General features: G+C 43.5%; 1 protein-coding gene across 6 annotated transcripts in view; it reads left to right on the plus strand.

Annotated features, from left to right (window-relative positions):
• LOC117270871 (rho-associated protein kinase 2-like) overlaps positions 1 to 23,532 on the plus strand; it is a 54,190-nt gene that overhangs the window by 5,824 nt on the left and 24,834 nt on the right. For all 6 annotated transcript variants that reach the window (XR_013493149.1, XM_078173866.1, XM_078173865.1 and 3 more), the window contains exons 2-11: positions 5,109 to 5,190; positions 7,273 to 7,373; positions 8,044 to 8,181; positions 9,165 to 9,425; positions 10,086 to 10,230; positions 10,513 to 10,651; positions 14,046 to 14,137; positions 19,662 to 19,821; positions 21,089 to 21,185; positions 22,209 to 22,288. Coding sequence is in view for 5 of the 6 variants with exons in the window: in XM_078173866.1 (XP_078029992.1) it covers positions 5,109 to 5,190; positions 7,273 to 7,373; positions 8,044 to 8,181; positions 9,165 to 9,425; positions 10,086 to 10,230; positions 10,513 to 10,651; positions 14,046 to 14,137; positions 19,662 to 19,821; positions 21,089 to 21,185; positions 22,209 to 22,288 (1,295 nt within the window). In the remaining variant the exon portion in view is untranslated. The remainder of the gene's footprint in view (positions 1 to 5,108; positions 5,191 to 7,272; positions 7,374 to 8,043; positions 8,182 to 9,164; positions 9,426 to 10,085; positions 10,231 to 10,512; positions 10,652 to 14,045; positions 14,138 to 19,661; positions 19,822 to 21,088; positions 21,186 to 22,208; positions 22,289 to 23,532) is intronic.

Raw genomic sequence — 23,532 nt, forward strand, 5'->3', positions numbered from 1 at the left:
TCTGACCTTAACCCCTACACCTACTCTAGTCTGCTCTAGTAGTGGCTTTCACCTACTCTGGCAGCTCACAGTCAGCCCTTTTATCTTACTGGTGTCAAGCTGCAGATGATTGTTCTACCAACAAACTACGGACTAAAATTCTGAAACTCCCCCACGAAAAGATTAAAAGTGAAGTTCCAGTAGTGGTCAACTAATTCCAAATTTGAGTTTCAACAATAACCCGAACTATACAACTATAACACTTATTTTGTTGCAATTCTATGTTCTTAAATTAATGATAATTTTTTTTTTTTTTTTTTTTTACTAATTTCTCATATGGTCAAGAATATAGTTATTGCTAAAATACCCTTAAATATTGTGATATTATTTAAGGGCCATATTGCCCAACTCTGTGGACAAACCTGTTGATGGTATTACTCATAAAACCTTTGTGAAGCCATTTTTTTTTTTTTTTCATTTAGGTATTTTAACCATTGCATTGTTTACATCCATGTTAACTTGCTAGCAGTCTTTCTCCTCGCTGCCTTTGTTGGGGCATTGCTGCGTATCTATTCGCATCACTTCCATCACCTGTTGATAAGCACAACAGTGTGAAACTGGTGGCAGAAATGGGTATACTGTTGTCCCGCATGCTCACGTGTGTGTATATGTATGTGTATGTAAACACCTTGACCCACTTTTGCATTATTGCTCTATAGTGACATTGTCTAGCCTGCAAAGTGGGTTTTAATACCTCTGGCCCATATGATAATGAAAAGACAGGATATTAGCACCCGTCTTGTTGGAGGACCTGGTAACACTTGTCGCAGCGGCACATCAGTGGGCTTAATGGAAACGATGTGTTGGATAAAATCACGTGGCTAATAAACTGCTGTCATAGTTGGAAGAGGTCATCTCAGGATAAAGTTATATTTGGCAGTGCTCCCACACAGGGCTAGGGGCATTTTTCTTTTTTTTAAACTCCTGGAACGTTATCCCCACCGCTTGCAGTCGCCATCTTTCTCACCGCAGCTGCTTGTTCCACCAGAAGAGACTGACCTCTGGTGGCATATGCTGTGCACTACATCGCCTCAATACAGCATCTCCATATCAGTTTAACAGAAAGAGCAGCGTCTGTGTTTTTGACGATTGCTGATAGACAGATTTAACAAGGGAGTCAAAGGGTTTTGATTTCAGTAAGAAAATTTAATACTGTATTTAGATTTGATACCGAACTTCAGTCCTTGTTATGGATGCCATTTCTAGCTCTTTGTGAATTTGCCAAATGTACCGCAATTTTCAGTGCCAGGTGATTTCATGAAAAAATGGGCGGGTTCAACCTTTATTTTTAAAAACAGTATTCAGATACGAAGATGTAAAACAGAATGCAGCAGCCCATTAAGTTCACAATTCTAGTCCTGCATTCCCACAGAACACACGCAGTTGTGTTAATAGTCCATTAAAGTATTATAATAGATTATCTTAAGCCCCACCCACCTACTTTGGAGTAATAGACCCAAAGAGTTTAATTGGTCTTTTGTTTTCTTATACTTAGCAAGTAAATACACTGTAAGTATTTAAAGGTCCATTGTGTGAGATTTAGGGGCCTTAAGTGGTATCTAGTGATGAGGACTGCAGATTACAACCAGCTGAATCATCTCCTGGTTAGAATTCCGTCATTGTTGTTTGTTCGGGAGGTTTTTAGTCTGAGCTGAATTATCCGCAGAGGTCTCCTCCTCTCCAAAACAAACGAGGCACGTGATCAAAACCAGTAAAAACAGAGTAAGGCAGTTTCATGTTACAAATCAGTGTTTCTACTACCCTGTTGGGCACATCGCAGACGCTGCTAGCCATGCACCTGCTGATCTGTGCTCACCTTTTTTTTTTTTTTTTTAGATCCAGACATTCGGGAAGTTTTTACGGGGAGCCGAATTCTCCACAGAGGTCTCCTCCTCTCCGAAACAAACGGACCGGATGATTTAAACCGGTAAAAACACTGAGTGAAGCAGTTTCACGGTACAAATCAGTGTTTCTTTGACGCTGTTCAGCCGCTAGCCCAACACCTGCTAACGTGTGCTAACCTTTTTTTCTGATAATTTATGATCCAGATGTTCACAATGCTACCTGGAGCCAAAGTATCCGCAGAGGTCACTTACTCTCTAAAACAAACGGACCAGGTGATTTAAACCGTTAAAACACAGAATAAAACAGTTTCACGTTAGTTAATCAGTATTTTTCCAACAATCTTGTTGCGGAGGGGCTGCTAACTATGATAGCTAACACAAAAATGCAAATGGCCCTATCTAGAGCCTCCACCTGAGGAAGGACCTCCCCCCTGACCTGGAGTGGGCAATCCACCCTTTTCTGGCTGAGGACCATGGCCTCAGACTTGGAGGTGCTGATTCTCATCCCAGCCGCTTCACACTCGGCTGCGAACCGCCCCAGCGAGAGCTGGAGGTCACTGTTTGATGGAGCTAGGAGGACCACGTCATCCGCAAAAAGCAGGGACGAGATCCTCCCATCACCGAACCTGACACCCTCCACCACTCGGCTGCGCCTAGAAATTCTGTCCATAAAAGTTATGAACAGAACCGGTGACAAAGGGCAGCCTTGGCGGAGTCCAACCCTCACCGGGAACAGGTCCGACTTACTGCCAGCCACGCGAACCAGACTCATGCTCCTTCGGTACAGGGACTGGATGGCCCTTAGCAAGGGGCCACCAACCCCATACTCCCGGAGCACCCCCCACAGGATGCCCCTGGGGACACGGCCGTAAGCCTTCTCCAAATCCACAAAACACATGTGGACTGGTTGGGCAAACTCCCATGCCCCCTCCAGCACCCTGGCGAGGGTAAAGAGCTGGTCCACGGTTCCGCGTCCGGGACGAAAACCACATTGCTCCTCCTCAATCTGAGGTTCAACTATCGACCGGACCCTCTTCTCCAGCACCCTGGAGTAGACCTTACCGGGTAGGCTGAGGAGTGTGATCTCCCTGTAGTTGGAACACACCCTCTGGTCCCCTTTCTTGAAAATGGGGACCACCACCCCGGTCTGCCACTCCAGAGGCACTGCCCCCGATGTCCACGCAATGTTGCAGAGGCGTGTCAGCGAGGACAGCCCTACAACATCCAGAGCCTTGAGATATCCAGGACGAGTCTCATCCACCCCCGGGGCTCCGCCGCCTTGGAGTTGTTTCACTACCTCAGCAACTTCTGCCCCAGAAATTGGACGACCCGCCCCCGAGACCCCCGTCTCTATTTCCTCACTGGAATACGTGTTGGTGGGATTGAGGAGCTCCTAAAAGTATTCCTTCCACCGCCCGACAATGTCCCCAGTTGACGTCAGCAGCTCCCCGCCCCCACTGTAAACAGTGTGAGCAAGTTGCCGCCTTCCCCCCCTGAGGCGCCGGACGGTTTGCCAGAACCTCTTTGGAGCCGATCGATAGTCTTCCTGCATGGCCTCACTGAACTCCTCCCACGCCCGAGTTTTTGCCTCCACGACTGCCGCCGCCGCGCTCCGCTTGGCCTGCCGGTACCCGTCAGCTGCTTCCTGAGACCCACAGACCAACCATGCCCTGTAGGCCTCCTTCTTCAGCCTGACGGCTCCCCTCACAACAAAAACACAACAATTCTTATTCTCAGATGATTATACACTAAAGAAAACATAAGTATAATGTTTAATTTCTGCCAATATATCTCCCTAAATCCTTCACACTGGACCTTTAAATGGATAGTTTGGAGAGATGGTGACAGTACATATAACCTGCCATTTATCTTTGAACTGGTACTTAATTTATTCTTATACCAATGTGATCTGTGTGAATACAGATACAGGTAAACACACACACACTCTCACTCAAAATCCAAATGCTTCAGTTGAATCAGATCAAATTTCATTATATTTGCATATGAACATAGAGTTCAACAGACAGACTGTTATGAGTTTCCTCCTACTGCAGTAACCATGGCCATTACAGCACACACACACACACACACACACACACTCTCACAGACTGTGTAAAACGATCACAGATCTTTGAGCGCTCAGCCTGAATCCAGACTCATAAGCTGTTTGTCCCACAATAGCTTCTGAGCCTTTCGGTCTATTTCCACCCGTCTGCGGTGGGGGAGATCTCTCCGCACCGCTGCTATTTAAAGGTGCAGAATTGTTCCACATGCCCCTGCCCACCCACTCACATGTCACAGAACAAACAGTCCAATAGACACCGCTGTGGCTCAACCACCCTACCTCACCCGCACACACACACAGGATGACTCCACTTGACCCTTGTTTCTGGGGAACAGAGGGTCATACTACACCACCGACCCCCACCTCCACCCCAAATCCCACCCACCCACCTGCCCAACTGCCCTGCCAGTCTGATGCGTTTGGATCACAGAGACATTTTAGTTCTGTGAAACTCAACACCGCTGATTTAAGCGCCGATGACACTACTGAGGCCCCTGCTCTTAGTCCGATGCTGCCACTGCTCCCCTGTTAATCCAGAGGGAGGGGTTTGCGTTTGTTTGGATGGAGCAGGTGTTTAGGCAGGGGGATGTAGCAACATCATGTGACTACTTATTGTCTCGGGAATTGTTATGTCTGTACATCGAGCCTCCATTGTCCTCCTGTCGTTGTTTGTTACGCTGCACATTAGCAGTCTGATGTTGCGCCGAAGAGCAAACAGCTCACAAGAATGTAATTCTTTCCTTCCTTCCTTTCTTGCTTCCTCCATTCATTCGTTATCTTGTATCAGCCAGCAGAAGGTCAGGGTTGTCCCACGTACAAGACTTGTCTCGACAGATAACGATACAATCTTAAAAAAAGTATTCCTTCCTTCCTTCCCAGCAGGAATGAAACTTGAAATCAGCTTTGATACGTGACTATATTTTCATGTTTCTCTGTTTGTTAGTGAAGCATTCAGCCAAACCAAAGCAATAATAACCCCAATTTGTTCCAATGTAGTGGTGAGTTTAGAAGGCAGATTGTTATTGGATAAGCTTTTTAAAACACCAGGGGCAAACCGAGAAGTGAAATGTTTTTGACATTTTGGAAAATCCATACTTTGTTGCTGTTCATTTGTTTGTTTTCAGAGGTTGATTGAATATTTTGTCTTCTCTGTCTTTCAGGACTCCATGAACGCGCTGGCTCATGATCTGAACTATCCTGCCCTGCGAAAAAACAAGAACATCGAGGCCTTTCTGAGCCGATGTAAGAGATGCAGTGTGTTTGGTGAAGGACAAGATTCTGGTGCTTAGCCTGAAAGATATCTATGAAGTTGCTGAATACAATACAGAGCACTCTGATCATGATGAAATTAGTATGTTAGGTGTTTGGCATGAGATGATGATGAAAAGCATGACTTTCCAGAAAATAACAATGTTAGATGTTCATATAAAAGGTAGCCAAAGTTTCAAATAATGAGGTCGACATATTTAGAAGTGATCCATGTGGGCAAAAACGACGACTGTGTCAATTTTAACCCAATTGACCCTTCCCTAAGTCCCGCCCCTGGACCCAGACTGGCCAATCATAACGTAGCATCGGGCCGGCTCAGACCAGGGTCCGACAACAACAATGCTCTAATGCAGTCGTTTCAGATTTCCTTAATTTTCAGGCTGGTTTTGGGGCACTTTGTGTATTAATGATACTCGTTAACTGGAGAGGTTGGTTAAAGATATACGTTTCTTCCCTGTTCCAAAACCAAATTCAAACCCTGAAAGGTGTAGGGTTAGCTAGCTAGCTACTGAAGATATAGCCTACTGAATGTATACACATGATGCTTTTGCTTTTTAATGATTATAACAGTGAAAAAAAAGACCGACCCTGCTGTACAGGAACCAGTGAAGGGAAGCAGGGGAACTTTGCTGATATTGAACCAGCTCTGTGTCATCACAGTGTGTGCAGATGAACAGTGTTGACTTTTCCTGAAGATCCCTGCCCGTCCAGTGGCGGAGGTCTGAGTGCTGGCAGCAGCACAGGGGTGAAGCCAAACACCGTTCATCTGCACACACTGCGATGCCACACAGCTGGTTCAGTATCAGCAAAGTTTCCCTTTATATTCATTGTCTTGTGTGGCGATCAGCAGTGATGTGGTGGTTCACTTTTACACTGTGATCTGTAGCCTATAGTTCGGCTTTAGCTTCTAACTGTCTTTGTCTTTTGAACCTGTTGTTGCTGCTGAGTCAGTTTGACATCCTGGATATATCCTTCAAACACAGACTGTAGACCCCTCTGTCTGCTTCTCTCTGGAATCACTGTTTCATTTTTCCAAAAATATGATAATATTTCTTCAGGGAGTGCAGTTAATTACAGTGTGGGCTCCATGCTTACTGCAACAGCTTGTCGTACCACCACAAAGGGGCGGGGCTTAGCTAAAGGTCAATTTGAGTCAACCGTGGTACCCATTACTGGATCAAAAACCACTGGGTCACCAGGTCACCAATTACACACAAAAATAATGTTATTTTGACCCAGATTTAAAACAAACCAGCCACCTGTGCATGAGGTCAAGAACGTCAGCTATATAAAGTTATATTTGTATTATTTTTCAGTCTGCATCAGAAAACAACCTCGAATAGTTTTTAGGGTGAACACTGCTACATGTAGCTACATGCTAACGTCAGGGAAACATGTAATCTTGGTTGTGGATGTCGGAACATATCAGTTGGTGATTTTTCACAGCAGAAAGTACTTAAGTAAGAGTTCAGACAAAAATCATCTACCATTATCCATCATCATCCATTGTTTGGAAGTATTTCAGCTATAGGAAAGAACAAATAAAATACAAAGAGTGCATGAGACATGTTTGTGCCGCAAATGAACCCAACTAACTTGTTAACCCCTTGAAAACACCACAATCTGCAGTACCATGAATGATGAGGGCCAAGAAAAATAACATCGCTAATGTCACCCCACTGAATCCCCGTCCTTGTCCGACATCAGCTCAGACATTCGTGACAGTGAGCTGCAGGAATACAGCACAACATGGAAGTGATTTCACCTTTCTTTCATGTTTCATGTCTTTTGTTTGCAACAGCCCAAAATCACACAGTGTACATCAGGCTTTAGATTATTTTTGTTCGACCAGAAACAGCCTTGAAATCTCTAAATAAACCCTTAAACATATTGCTCGTTCTATACATGCTTAAATTACTGTTCATTTAAATGGAGTCTGGTGGCTTTGGTGGTGGTTTAACAGAAAGTTCTTACTATCTAACAAAAATGTGTTACTCTGTAGGGATCCTATCTGTAATGTCAGACACTCTGGTAACATATCTGTCCTTCCTGCAGATGAAAAGGCTGTGAGTCAGCTGCGAGAGCTGCAGGTGAAGCTCGAAGACTTTGAGAAAGTGAAGCTAATCGGGAGAGGAGCCTATGGAGAAGTGCAGCTGGTGAGACATTTCTGTCTGTGAAGAGTTGACAAATAAAGTGGGTTATTTTTTAATTATGCAGCAGCAGTGCTGTTTCATATGAAGGGAGGTGGAGCAGGCATGTTTCTGAATTCAGCAATTTTGGCACCAAAATTCCAGAAATGTTAGCCACTAGAGGGAGCAACAATCTGTGAATCCACCAACATATAAAATATGTAACATCTGCAACTTTGGGTGACTCAATATAATTTACATCTTTCTCCTCATCATGGCCAATGTTCAGTTTATAAAAGGTAATTAGCATCGTGCAGTAATTCCCTCCAAACTCCTGGTTTTTCCAGATGTCTGTGTCTTGTGCTGGTGGAAGCTTGAATGTGGTCTCTGCTGAGTGTCTTGTGGTAGAGACGAGTCTGGACAGGCTCAGCGTGTGTGGGAGAGGAGTGTGAAGTCTGGTGTGGGGGTGTGGAGGGGATGCTTAGTGTGTTTGTGCTCGAGATCTTGTGTAAGCATGTCTCTCTATGGGTGTGTGCCGACAATTATAGGTTCCCCTCTCTGTCTTTCTCTTTGCTTCTCATGTTATCTCGGTCATTGTGACATTCTCACTATCTTGTTCTTATTGTCCTTAAGCACTTATCGCTGTTGACACACCAGTGCCTCCTCTCATGCCTTGCCCTCCTCTGCTCCTCTGTAGGTCCGTCACAAGGCCTCCCGGAAGGTCTACGCCATGAAGCAGCTCAACAAGTTTGAGATGATCAAGCGGTCGGAGTCTGCCTTCTTCTGGGAGGAGAGGCACATCATGGCCTTTTCCAACAGTCCCTGGGTCGTCCAGGTGTGCAGGTTTTACTCTACTGAAAACACAATATGTAGCATACCAGAACTCCTCCCACTACATAGGCTGAGTAGGGTTTTACGAGATGTTTTGCCCCTTTGAAACCACACACATTAAGTAATTTTTATCATGCTAAGTATACCAGAGTTTATTATACCCATAGGTTTGATCCCCGTATCTGCTATCTCCTGTCCTCCTGGCTTACATAGTCCACTTCAAGGGAAAAGGAAAATGTTACAAGTACTCCCAGTGTTCGGGGCGAACTATATGGATTGAACCTTCTGTCATGTAATATGAGATTTTAGATTTTAGTTAGCTTACAGGACCTGCTCCCGTAGAAAGGTGCGGGGATGACGTTTGTTTGTAGGCCAACATGGAGGTTAACATCACTCTGGTTCCCTCATCAAAAAGCTGATGGGATTTTTCCATTGGATTTAGGATTGTTGCAGAAAATAAGATCTGAGGCGATATTTAGACGTTTCATCGATCAAGATAAATGCAATCGCTGGAAGTAAAAAGCTAACTTTAGGCTATAAATGAACTGCTCTACAGTTGCATGATATCAGTATCATGACGTCCTGTAGTCTAATTTAGCCACTTGCTAGCAACTGTCTTTTTTAGGACACATAGAGGCTTCAAAATTCACAAGCGGGGTATTAACTGGGTATGTGCTGACGTTGTAGTATGAAACGTGAAAGTCTCTTACAGGTTACGTTTAAAACAGTACAAGCACATCCATAATAGAGTGGTGCAGGAATGAGTTCTAAAGCCCAGAAGTGAGTTAGTTCTTTGCTCCGCTTACTGTGTACTGGAGTTACAGCCTGGTGTCATGATGCTGGCATGTAGTTGGAGATAGTAATCTGTGACACAGATCATCCACAGATACACCCGCACCTTGTAGTCAAAATATTGTTTTGGTGGTGGCGCACCATCCTGTGTCGGGCTTTCAGTGACCTTATGTGACTCTGTTTGTCGTCTCCTAGCTGTGCTGTGCTTTCCAAGACGACCACCACCTCTACATGGTGATGGAGTTCATGCCCGGAGGCGACCTGGTCACGCTCACCATGAACTACGACATACCCGAGAAGTGGGCTCGCTTTTACACGGCCGAGGTAGTGCTGGCACTGAACGCCATCCACGACATGGGCTTCATCCATCGGGACATCAAACCCGACAACATGCTGCTGGACCAACACGGACACCTCAAGCTGGCAGATTTCGGCACGTGCATGAAGATGGACTCGGTAGGTTGATTTTAGACTTGGGTCGTTGTTGTTTTCAAATGTGTTGGACCTGAAGAGGGGATGAATTAAGGAGCTAAAAATATTTTGATCCTTTCATATTGAGGAACATAGTTGAACAGAGAGTGAACTGACTTTCCTGTCTGAAAACCAGAGGTCTTTTTTGGGGCTCAAGTGCACCACCAAGTGGTCAGATTGCAAAGTGACGCTCAGTGCAGCACTCTTGCATCAGGTTGTTTTAAAAAGGGCCCCAGACATTATTGCGCTAAGCAACCAATCTAGAGTAGAGCAGAGGTCCCGCCTCTCGTCAGGATGTTTTTTTTTTTTCCACCTTTTTGTTTTTACCACAGCAATTTCTAAATAGCTGGTTCAACAAGTCTCTCCGAAAGTCTACCAGTGCACAGAAAGTGTCATAAACATGGTCAGTGCAGTCCTGCAGAGATTTTCTACCAGTTGTCTCAGAATATCTGGAACATTGTTAAAGTTTCAGAGGTATTTTATACAAGAAAAGTTTTCGGGGGGTCATAAAATATAGAAATGCACATAGCAGCCATGGGAAAATGCGGAAATCTTTTTCGCTAGCTCTACCAACCTCTTACTCTCACTGCTGTCTCACTCTTGCTTTCTCTCTGCTGTAAACCTTGTGTATGTCTCTGTTTGCAGACAGGCATGGTGCACTGTGACACAGCTGTAGGCACACCAGACTACATCTCCCCCGAGGTGCTTCAGTCCCAGGGTGGCGACGGTCACTACGGCCGGGAATGCGACTGGTGGTCCGTAGGAGTCTTTATCTATGAGTTGCTGGTTGGTAAGTGATTAACCATGTGTCATTTTCAGTTATTTATTTATAAGGACAACACACATTAATCAGCATTTATGTAAATGTGCCAGTGTCACCACCTACTTACAGGTTAGCAAGATGTTCATGTGCACTAACACACAAGCCACGCAGACAGAAAGTTAGCAAGTTAGCAGCATGTTAGCCACAAATAACAACAACAGTGTATGTCATGTTCGTTTTTGTGCTGTGAAATCCCAAACATTGTCACACTAACAATCAATCATTGTACACATCTGCTTGTTTCCGCAGCTGAAACTCCGTTCTACGCTGAGTCCCTGGTTGGAACTTACGGGAAGATCATGAACCACAAGAACACGCTCATCTTCCCAGATCATATAGAGATGTCTCAGGACGCCAAAGACCTCATCTGTGCCTTTCTTACCGACAGGTTCGCTCACGTAACTCTAAATCATATAAACTAACACTTCTTTTCTACCTCCTTATTCATGTTACTGATTGTTGGACGAAGGAGCAGTGAATTTACATTGTTTGGATCACTGAACAGAACAACGTCATAACTCAACTTTGAACTTTCTGGCAAAAAAAAGACCTGGTTTTAAAAATAGACACCTTAAATCATGTGATTGAACATGACACTGCGTATCTGTGACCTGCCTCTGACTTCACACCTTACTGTAGACTCATAATTTACTCAGCGCTTTATTTATATAGCACCTTTCACACAAACATGCAGCCCAAAGTGCTTCACATGGCAAAACTGGAATGACACAGACACGAAACGTTGAAATATTAAAAAAGCAAACCAACCAAAACAGAACAAACGAACAAAAAAAGATGATTAAAACTCCCTAGAATAAAAAGAGAGTAAATAAATACAAAAAATAGAATTAAAATGAACAGGAGAGATAAAAGAAAGTTAAAAAGTGGTGGTTTAAACTTAAAAATCAAGACTGATGAGACAGTTTTGGTGATTGAAACCCTTCATCGTCAGGACCCATGTGGGGAAGTCATAGTTTAGTGACTGACAGAAGTTTATACAGTGCTTTAGTGCTTCTGATGTGTTTATGTTCTTTGGTTTCACAAAGAGCTCACGGAGAAATAACCGATTGTAAGCATTATTAGTAGGCTATCATTAGACTGCAAATCGACCTCGTTATAAATAATTACTGACGTAGAAACAAGATGAAAAGGTTGTGTTGTACTGTACTGATTCAGAGCTTGTTACTTTGGGATCACTGTCACACACTTTTAATGGACTTAATGAACTTACAAAGTACAAGAAGTTGGATACAAGCTCAGCAGTTTAAACAGCTTGTTAATCTGAAAATACCTTTTGCCAACGTGCCTATGTATTACCATGGTTTCACGTATGCATTAGCATAAAAAGGTAAGGCTATACATGGCCTTTAGATGGATCAGTTATAAGAGCATGGACAGATTTCATGATCGGTAGATGGATTTATTAGTTGTTTAGCCTTTCATCCTGTGGTTGGTTCGTTTTCTTTCACACCTCAAATGAACTGCACCAGAGTCTGTTTTTCAAGCAAGTTTCTTTGGTTCACACCAGGCCACCAGCCCAAAATGAACTGTACTTACCTTGCAAAAGGACGTGAGATTGTTTCAGCCAAACCCCATCATGTCCTTACACTAGCCTTCCCGTGTAATCAATCTACTGTTTGTTTGTTTTTGTTTTATTTCACAGTAATTAGTATCTAGTACCTAAAATGGACAGGCAGAGGGTACTTGCTGTAGCTCTGGTTGAGGGTGAGAGGCTGTCAGTAAATAGTTTGTTGGGCACAGGGAAACAGAGATCTGTGTGGGTACATGAGACCCTAAAAAAGAGGGTGGATCATGGGGAGTACCACCAGTTGGTCCAGGAGCTTCGCCTCGATAATGGCTGTTTCCAGGCATATTCTAGGACTCAGGGGCAGTTTGACAACCTGCTATCTATCATCGGGCCGTATAGCTCTGGGGATCCAGCAGCTGCTACCACCAGTTTCTCCACCATTGTTTACCAACTGTAAACTTGTTGTCGTGCCCACCACAGAAGGCCCAGCTCTCAGATCATCCAATTGGACAATGGGAAAAGAGATGATGTAGGCCACTTTTCCGGTCTGAGTTTAAGTTTTTTCAGCTTGAGGAGTTCAGAGCGCTCTGGCAAAAACACCAGGCTCTTGAATCACAGAAACCTGAGGTGCATAGCAACGCAAAAACAGCGAGCAAAAAGCTTAATTCTCATTAAAAACAATTACAAAAAGTCGCCTCCAGCTGCTAAAACAATTTCTGTGTGATCAGGGCCTAACGCATAGTGTTATGGGGGTAAATTCACATCCAGTTCAGCCGATTAAGTAAGTAGACTTCAAGAAACAAGTCATCAAAAGACAAGGCTGACTATATTCTAGATTTTTATAGATTTGGTTTTCTTGTTAAACAAATTTGTTCGTCCATTTCTCAATACTTTACAACTTGTGCAGCTTGTCTGTGGTTCTCTGCCACAGTATCTGAGTGTCCTAAAACAGCTGGGCACGGCAAATTTAGCAAATGTTTTTCAAATGGGAGAAAAAAGAGCATTTGTTGGGAACTATTTTCACCTGCGGATTGATACACATTTGGTGTAGTTTTGTAAAAATAATATCAGTGACTCCAAACCTGAGTGCACAGCAGTGTTGATCCCATCTAGGCACAAATCTTTATGTCTCATAACATAATATTAGTATTAAGGTAAGAAGTCATATGAATGTGTGGGTGTGGGTCATGTACTCGGTCAGTGGCCCATCCCCCTGGAAGAAACCACTTCCTGTTTACATTAGTAACCCCGCCCCCAGAGGGCTCAAACACAGGCCCTTTCTGCTTCAATACAGAGCAGCCTTTCATTTTTCCTCCCTGCGTTTATTTACCTTCTCACTCACTATTCTCTCACCACAGACAGAATCTCACATGTGCACGGCTGCCCAGCCACACACCCACACACGCACACACACACACACACACACACACACATCTTGAACACTGACCGATACATTCATTCACCACTTAACCCACATGCTCCGTCACTGTCGCCCTGTGTTGCTGAATCACTCCTGTGAGCCTGCCACAGTTTACCTCTCCTTCTCCCCTTCTTTTCCATGTGTTCTTCATCACCACTCCTCATTTGTAATTTTTACCTTTTCCCTGTGCCACTTTCCATTTCTCCATCCTTTTCTGGCGTAACTTTCTCCTTTGCGCTCCTGCAGTTTCCTGGGCATCGAGACACGGCCTGTTGTAAGCCTGGCTCAGTTGCACGTCAGATTTTTTTTTTTAATGCGGGGGTTTAAAAACTCTCTCTTTCTTCTTCCCCGCCCCTGCCCTCTCTTCCTCTTGGCTGGGTCTGGAATGTCCCACACGTGGCAAGCCCAAACTGCCGCACCCCTCCAGCCCTGTACCCAGCGGTGGTGGAGGAGGGAGGAAAGGGGGACGAGAAAGAGTGTGTGTAGAGTTTTGGAGAGAGAGACAGGAGAAGGAGGGAAGGCAGCGGCAGCTCTCGCAGTCCCGTTTGAGTCAGAGTTGTTGATGTTGGCTCCTGCACTCTGATCCTGCTGTCTTCACTCCCATTCTCCTCCTGGATCTGTATTATCTTGTGTTCAGAGGCGGTTCCAGTGTCCACCAGTGGTCATGTGGCTCTCCATGCTGGTCAGTGTGGTCAGTGCCTGGCGGTCACTCTGCTAGGCTGTGTGTTTGGGATGACATGTTGAGGGTGATGGTGGGTGGAGGTGGAGGGGATGAGCGGGGTGTGTTTTGTGTTCGGGCTCTGCTCACAGTCTCGCTCCTGTCGCTGTGTCTAGGGAGGTTCGTCTGGGCCGCACCGGAGTGGATGAGATCAAATGCCACCCTTTCTTCAAGAATGACCAGTGGACCTTTGACAACATCCGAGATAGTAAGTGTGTGCACGTGCATGTTTTTTAATACTGTGTGTTTTTAAATTCCCTACATACAGGTGCAGAGTTTTCCATCTCTGGTAATGTGTGTATTTCTCACCTCTGAAGGCCATTCCTCTGGTTTTTTTTTTTTGGCTTCTCCTTATCATCTCCAGCCCATTCCTCTGCAGACCTGGTTCTTTTCAGCCTTAGTTCATAGTTTATTTCCATCCCCTGAGCCATTAAGCCAGCGTATATTGTACACATGCTCCCCATATGCTCATATATTACATTATATGACTGGATGCTGTGCAGAGCAGCGGAGCTCAGGATGCACAAAACCTGTAGGATAACCAGCTGCATATGGGTGCCACTGCAGAAGATCAGATTAGAGAGAACTGAGAAAACATCAAACACTGCTGATTTTATACCAGATAGTTACTGTAGTAGTGATGCACACACTGTTGAAAGTGAAAGGCTGTTTTAATGAAAGTCTTCACCAATGGGAGCACGTAAGCTGACAGTCTGAATTAAGCTGAGTCCAAGATGTGACTAACATTACATTATTAAATCTTTGTGATGTATTTTACGAGCTAAATGCATAACTTAAATATTAAAAAGTAGTAGGAGTTGTTGCAGTACATGATGACACTTGGTAAATTAGCAACCAAAATTTTAGTGCTGCTATGAAATAATGATCAGCATTTAATGTTAGAATGCCGTGATGTTTCATTGTCAAAGAACAAAAACAGATTATTTTTTCACATTTTATTTTACTTTTATGTTACTTTGCTTTTCTTGCACTTATTTTATGTTTTTTATTTACATTTAAACGTTGACACAACAAAATGTCAATGCAAAATCAATGATCAACAGTGTACAGTCATATTAAACAATTATCTTGGATTCAAAAAAGAGTTTATATACAGTATATCCAACCTGAATTAATTTCTTCTATGTGTATTGAAAGAAAAACAAAGGGTTTGGGTTTTTTGAGGCGGGGTTGTTAGAGGTACTTACCCATAGTTTGTGTATTGCATACATTAGATGTCAGTCGGCTTGCCCCCAGTTTGGAGAAGCAGACAGGAGTCCAAAACAGAAGCTCAGTAATGTACTGCTGTGAATGGTGGTCAGCAAAGTCTTACTTAAAAAAAGTTTCAATGTACACTCTATTGAGAGTATTTTTCCAGCTTTACCTTAATGTCACGCAGCCTGTTTCGACAGGGATGCTGTTAACAGCTTTAGTTCTCCATCTATGCTCTCGTCTAAGCCACCAGACTCCATTGATAAAAACAGTAATTTTAGCTCACTGAATACGGGAGCTACTGGTCTACTGCTGCTTCGTTGGTTAGTTTGTTTGTGTTATTGTGTGACTCTGGTGAATCCTAACTAACCCTTGTAGACGTCAAAGTCATATAATAACACAAACAAAATAACTGTTAGTGGCAGTGGTAGACCAGCAGCTCCTGTGTTCAGCCATGTTAAATCACTGTTTTTCTCAATGGAGTCTGGCTTTGAAGGGGCGTGGTAACGGCTTCATTTTCCTGCTAGAAATCACTGTGTGACGTAAACGTAAGGCAGTGACAATATTCTAAAAATAGCATACATTTAAACTGATACTGATTTTTTTTTTTAGGTGAGAATTTTTTTAAGAGGCTAGAATTCATTTTGTTGCTGACCCCTATTCACAGCAGTGCATTGCTTAGCTTCTGTGTTGGATTTCAGCCTGCTTCTCCAAACTGGGGCCGTGCCGTACTGTCTATGAATAGTTACCCCATACAACCCCCACTTCAAAAAATCTGAACTATCCCTTTAATTGATGTAGGTCAAATATAGTCAAAAACAAATTACCTTAAATGGTGAAAAAGATTATGATATCCACCAGTTGCGTTTTTAAACTCAAACTTTACTGTATCATTCGATCACTGCTCATGGGTCACCTGTTAAGAGTCATGGTTTAATCTCCTCTTACACAGTTGTATCAGATTAAGCGTCGCTTAGGAAGGAAGGAAATAAGGAAAGGGATATATTAGGGAACGTGAACAGGACCTCTGTGTCCATATATAATCACATGCAGGCTCTGTCTCGCTGCCTCTGCGTCGCTCCGCTTCACCTGGCTCTGATTAAGACAACAGACAAAACTTCTGACTGAACTTCAGACTGCCTGGCAGTCTGGAACACAAAACCACTACTGTGCCACTGCTGCGCTGCTCAGATCTCTTCATGTTTGCACATGCATGTCCAGTCACACACACACACACACACTCAAAACACGACCCTGCTTCTACTCAGAGCTGCGTGTACCTCCCAGCGCTCTGTGTCTGTTTAAGGTTGACTTCCTGCCGAGTGCAGCCGTGACTCAGGAGTGTTATTTTTCATGTTTGGGCTCTTTTAAACATTCTCTTAGTTGTCTTCACGTTTATCAAGTGTATTAAGCGTTTGGGATGGTTGAGGGAAAAGACGCCAGCACTATGGATTGATGGATGAATGGGACAGGAGGCAGCGCCCCCCGTAGCGGCGGGCGTGGCAGGCTGTGCGGCCTATGTGGACTGCACTAATGAGAGGGGCGCCCCAGTTTGGAGGGTTGCTCCCGCTCTCTCACTCTCACTGTGGCCACAGTTGCCTGTCATTAGCCGCCCGCTATCAGAGAGCATTCTGGGAAGCCGAGCCACAAGGGCCTCCATGGAGCGGCCTGTGTCTCTTTCTGTCTCACCACATTTTGGCTTTTTTTTTTTTTTTACTGCCTCTTCTTTTTTATTTCCCCTCATTTGTTTCATTCCTGCGCTTGATCTCCGCCTGCATTTTCTCCAGCATCTTTGAGGCACGTTTGTCACGCTGAGGGTTTCGTCTTGACCTAACAGTAATGAGCTCTTTGCTCCGAGCCAGAGTCGCACTGGTCTGGGGAACTCGATCCATAATGGCTGCTTTTTCTCGCAATTAGGAGCTATTTATAGGTGAAAGGACCAGCTTAGTTTTATCTGATTGGCCCTTTGACACATTCTTGTCTGCCCGTTGTGTTGTGCAGAACTTTTAAAGCACGCCTGCTCTCCTCTCACAGGAGCGGGCGCTTAGGCTTCCTCCGTGAAAGGCGCCGTGTGTGGGGCACAAAGCGAGCACTGTGCGGGAAAAGGAGTGGTGTCAGCCTCACGGCAACCTGCCGAGAGCTTACTCTTGCTGCAGGCAGTGCCAAAGTCGTCACAGAATTTACTCAGAAAAACACAAGAAAAAATGAGTTTGTTGGAGATGAACTTTAAATTTGAATACATGTGGCACCAGGTTTTAATCTCCACTGGTGTAAGAGGTTGTGGTATGACATATAGGTTCTGATATTATTTAAGTTTACGCAACACTTTCTGTATATTTTGGATAGTGTTTAGTAGTGGATAGGGTAGGGCTGGGCAATATGGCAGAAAATATCATGATAATTTTCCCCGTATTGATCGATATCAATACTTATCACGATATATAATTTGATGATGCTGCAAGTTTAAAAAGTATCCTGATAATGTCTGACACCTGAAGAAACCAAATGATTTTCCAGCTTCCCACGGCACTTGTTGCAAACCTGGAGCAAAGCAGTTTGAGAAAAATATTTCCTACCTGGGAGCTCGTACCTGCAGTCCAGCACTTAAATTAACTTCTTGACCCGGTCTTTCTCCACTGTGCTCATGGGCATCATGTCTTTGGCTAGAAAGTATGACACTGCAGTTGTTATATCTCTGCGGGGGTCACGGTGGCAAAAGAGGACACTATTAATTGCTGTTTTGATGCAGCCCCGCTAGCGCTGCCCACAGCAGCAGAAGTGCTAGGCCATGGAGCAACACTTGTTTGCCACTGTTTCAGGTGATGGATAAGGTTTGTTGTGTTTCATGTCCTGGTTAGCACCAACTGACGACATGTTTTGAAGACCGTCTTTGGCTGTAGCCAAGTAGCCAAACCACTTCCAATTATTGACGTTGTGTAACCTTTTTTATCAACAATTTTGTCCATTTTTGAGGGTAACGTGAGGTCTTCTTCAGCTTCACTGCTGCTACACTCCTCACTTCCACTTATTTTCCCCTCTCTTGGTTATGTCCATGCTACTTTCACTTCCTCCTCACCTCGGTACAAACTTTGCAGTGAAAAATGGGTGTGTACAATGACACGCATCCCCAACACTTCAGATTGACTGACAGCTGTTTGTTAACTTCATGTTTTGTTTTTTTTTAATCGCCCAGCCCTAGAGGACTCACAGTACGATATTATGATGTTATTGTGTGGTTATAGTCACATATGAATCCACTGACCTGAAAGTCCAGGCATCACAAGTTAATGCCACCCTTCCTGCTGTACTCAAAGATTCCTCAGCTTTATGCTTCACCTCCCTGTAGAGCATGGGTACGGCTGTGTTGGTGAAAGACACACGCCTGGGTTCCAGTGTTTGTGCATGTCAAAGCCTTCCTCTTCAACACTGTATGGATGCAGATCTTTGGCCCAACACTTGTAATGGTGTACCCCAGGGTTCTGTGTTAGGTCCATTGTTATTTTCCGTTTATATTAATAGTCTTGGACGACACAGTGATATATCGTGCCGGCTCATCCGTCACAGACACTGTAGCCAGTTGCAGGCTGTCTTAACAGTTACCCAGATTCACTTACCCAGTTTTAAGTGCTGCTAAAACTAAGGTTATGCATTCCTCAAATGCTAGGAAGAAGCCTGGGAACACTCCTGATGTTATTACTGCTCAGGGAAAGAAGTTAGAGGTTGTCACCTGTTATAAATATCTCTGTATTTGGTTTGATGATTCCCCGTCTTTTAAACCTCAGGTTGACAATCTTCTTAAAAAGCTGAGGCTGAATTTTGGGTTTTATTTCAGAAACAAGTCCTGTTTCTCCTTTGAGTCCAGGAAGATACTTTTTGCTGCTACATTTTTACTGGTCCTGGATTATGGTGATCTGTTGTACATGAATGCATCTGCACATTGTTTGTACTGCTGAGTAAACTTACTTCGTACACTTGTACTTTGATTGAACAGAGATCTGACTGTAGCTATAGTCTGAGATCTCAAGATTTAGTTTTGCTGTCTGTTCCCAGTGCATGGACTGAGCTGGGAAAGAAAACTTTTATGTGCTCTGCTCCTCTCACTTGGAATAACCCTCAAAAAAGTTGAAACTACATGAACTGGTCTCTCTGTCTGACTTTAAAGCTCTCATGAGTACAAGGATGAATGAGTCGGTTGGGTCTTGTCATTGTGTATAAGTGTTCTAATCTTTCTACGTGTTACTGTGTATCTTTTATGTTTTTTATTGTGTGGTTGTTTGGCTGTAACTTTTTGTGTGCTGCTGTCTTGGCCAGGTCCCCCTTGTAAAATAGATTATTGATCTCAAAGGGACTTTACTAGTACTTCCATGAGTACTTTAGGTCTTCACAACAAAGTAACAGGAACACAAGTCTGTGTCAGAGGAACTTAGGCATGTTAACATGGCCGCTTATGTAAAACATTATCCTTCTTTTTGCTGCTCCTTGACTCTCTCTGTCTGTCTCTCTCTGTTTCTTTCATCCAGCTGTGGCTCCAGTCGTGCCTGAGCTGAACAGCGACATAGACACCAGTAACTTCGACGACATAGAGAATGATAAAGGAGATGCTGAGACCTTCCCTCCACCCAAAGCCTTTGTGGGCAACCAGCTGCCATTTGTGGGCTTCACTTACTTCAAGGAGGACCAGTAAGTTTTTTGTCCTGACGTCTTCTTTGAGTATTTTACCTCAATGCTTTTGTCAATGTATTTTTGGTAACGATACAGGGATTGGAACAAAATGTCACTCTCATGTGTGGGAACTTTCACAGGAGCCTTTAGGCACAGGAACCAGGTTTAAGGACAGCACTGTGCCTAAAATGCAAGAGGCAGAAAAAGACAGCTTCACACCCATACCATTTAATACAGCCTTACACCAGTCAGACACTGTATGCCTGTTCGAGCTCCACACTGCTGCCTTGTTCTGACGGCCCCCTTTTTAAATGCCCTCTTTGCTCACGATGGAGAGTAGTTTTTGAAAGCCTGGTCTCGATCAGTAGGAGAGGTGGTAAAAAACATTTTGGATTTATGATCCTACAGGGCTTTAATCAGCAATGTTTTAACCTGAAGGCGTGTTTTTAGTTTTTAGGCATATATTTATGGAGCTTATGGAAGTACGTGTGTCAAAGCCATTTCTCTTTCACATTAATCTGACTAAAGAGAGTCAAGGGCAAAACAGTACGAATTTAAGTCAGTAGATCCAGCACAGAAGGGTGGTTAAAAAACAGAGAAGCTGGAATACATGAATATTAAGCAGGTAATAAAAAGGATAGCTTTAGATCAGCCTTCCTTGGATTTTAGACATAACTTTTCTGAAATCGTCTTCCTTTTTTTTTTGCAGTAATTTTGCGTGCATGTCCTGTTTTTGAATATTATGAGAAGCATGCAAGAACTTTTAAGCTGAAGGGAGGAAATTGTCTGAAAATGATGATAAAATTGCTTCAGATTTCTCGGTCATTATGCTGCCATGTGGCAGAGTCATGTAATGATTCACAGTGATAGCTGCCCACCATTACAAGTCCACCACCATGGTGGCAACAGATAGTGTGGGCTAGAGGCATCCTTCTCCAAAGGTAAACCCATCCAGATGTTAGACAGAGCCTGAAAGATCTTCAGACCTTATTGCTTTTTTCCACAGCGCCACAGTTTTCTGCTCCGTGTGTGAGGTTATGGGTCTTAAGTGATTTCTGAGTGGTTGTAATAAACCAATAAATGTGATGTGTGTCTTGGTGAACGTTCAGCTTCCCTTTGACCACCCAGCTGGCATTATGGATCTGGTTAGGGTGAAATACGTCACTTGGTTGCAGACAGTTGGACGTGGGGATAGTGTTGGATGTTGTCAGGGCTGGAAAGACTCCGCAGGTAAACTCAGTTACAGATGTTTATGGCTCTCGTCTGTTTCTTCTTTCTCTGTTAGGCTGCTGAAGGGAAGTAACAACTGCTCTTTGGAGGAGTCAGAAGACATTAAGGAAAACTCTGAGGATAAGGAGAATTGCTCGGACAGCAAAAAAGAGGTAGGTGATTCTTTATGTATACATATATATCTTATATTTTTATGTTGTGTATAGGGAGAGGACTGGAACATTACAGCTAAATCAGTGAAAAGAGAGGAAGGGAGAAATAAAGGAGGCACAAGTACAGTTCATTATGTATCTAAAGGGTTTAGATAAAACAGAAAAAATTATTAAAAAGTTTAGATGAATATGGGGCAGCCTCTAGGTCGGCAAGTAGTGTCCATCCTAGAGAGTCCTTTGCAACGGCTCGGGTTTGATTCCAACCTTTGGCCGTTTCCCGCATACCATGCCTATTCTCTCTCACCCCTTCCTGTCAATCTCTAGCTGTACTGTAAATAAAGGTAATAAGAGCCCCCCCCCACCCCCCACTCCCCCAAAACAGTTGAGATGAACATAACAGTCCCATTTTTCACAGTATTAATCCCTCGTGTCCTCCTGAAGTCAGAAAGTGAAAGTAGTTTTCTCCATATCTCCATAGAGTTGATTATGTTGATAAGAAGGTCAGATTTTTATTTTTTTTATTTTTTTTACTTGCAGCCATAAAATATTTCAGAAGGTATGTGTCACTTTTACTGATGTTTTTAAGAATATTTCCTATTTATAAATACATAAAAATAAAAAAAATAATCAGTTTCAAGCCCTGAGACTAAATTTCTCACTTCTCTCCAAAAAGGCTTCACATTTAGACAAGACCAAAAACTATGTGAATGGTCCGCCGAAACCGATCCACACTTTCTTTAGCAGGAGGAAACACCTCATATTGTTCCAGCAGAATTCTCTCCACAACAAGGAGTGGGTGGGAGTAGATTGTTTCCCAAACATGAAGCCATGTTTCCTCTGATATTACCATGTTAGTTTCCTTTTCCCAGCGCTGCTTTATGTAATTGTTTGAATAGAGGTGGGTGTTTTTGTGCGTGTGATCTTAAAATTCTGGTAACAGAGGAGAGATAAAAGACATAAAGTGACCGTAGTATTTAGTATTAATAGTATTTTAATTTTCTGGTTGTCTGTTTGTCTGAGCAGCTGCAGAAGAGGCTTCATAAGCTGGAGGAGCAGCTCGACCATGAGATGCAGGCCAAAGATGAGCTGGAGCACAAGTGCAAGTACGACCGGACTAAAAACACAAAAAACTATGCTGAGCACCATTAGTGATTTTTTTTTTTTTTTTAAATGCAATTTAATGCGTATTTGTAATTCTGACATTTCAAATGCAGCTGCAGCTGGTTCATCATCTGTGAGTCTTAACACAGTGTAGGAATAGAGTAGTAGTATGGCGTGAAAGTGACTCAGTCTGTCTGTCATCATCTAAAATTGAATGAAATTAAAGGATATTTGTACAGCATTAGCATTAGGGCCTGGACACCACGCAGTGCGAGGACCCTATTGTAATCCAAGAGATTTTCTTCTTCCTCCAAATGAATTGCTTTTTGGGGGGCTTAACATACTAGAAAATGTTGATATTTTATTGGTTTCATGCTCAATTGCAAAAAATAGCTCAGTAGCGCCCTCTACAAAATTTCTGTGAAGCAGCCCCTGAAGCTGGTTTGACCTACATCTACCAAAATTGGTAGGCACGTGTAACGTCCCAAGACGTACAAAAAAGCCTCTTGGAACCATACCCTATACCTAACAGGAAGTCAGCCATTTTGAATTCTATGTGGAATTTTTGTGCATTTTTGGCCATTTCCAGGGGTCATACTTTGACGCCTCTTACAGATTTGATCCGATTGACTTCAGATTTGGTGTGTACTAGAGTGTGTAAAGACCTCGGACATCAAAAGCTGCTTACGCTTGAGTTTTCATCAACCTGTGTGACTGCAGTGAGGTGTCAAATGTCAGTGTTTTGCCAGTAAACAAGAAGTGGTTTGTAACTCCAGCATGCGTGGTCCAATCTGCCCCAAACTTGACATGTTTTATAAGGCTCCAGGCTCAAAGCCAACGACATGCACTGTAGGTGTCATGGTCATTGTGCCGCCTACTGGCAACAGGAAGTAAGACTTGTCAGACAATTATCTTTTGATTTACCTGAAATTTGCATTGTGGGGTCTTCAGTGGATTCACAGCAACATGACATATGATTAGTGTGTTCTCCAGCGCCACATAGTGGACAGAGGAATGGCACAAAATGTGAACTAGGTCACTCCACACACACTCTGTGAAGCATCATCTCACTTTCATAGAAAAGGACAGACGTGTCAGCCAGCATCCTGCCAGCACCAGTTTACCAGAGGTGTGAGGGCCCGTTCGTCGCTGCTTGCAGCTTTAATTTTTATCAGCTCCAATATTTTCCCTTTTTTGTGTAAAGAATTGCATTCTGTAGACGTTCAAACTTTTAGTGTGGACACGA

Source organism: Epinephelus lanceolatus, chromosome 13, assembly GCF_041903045.1.
Source record: "Epinephelus lanceolatus isolate andai-2023 chromosome 13, ASM4190304v1, whole genome shotgun sequence".
In the NCBI taxonomy this organism is placed as follows: domain Eukaryota; kingdom Metazoa; phylum Chordata; class Actinopteri; order Perciformes; family Serranidae; genus Epinephelus; species Epinephelus lanceolatus.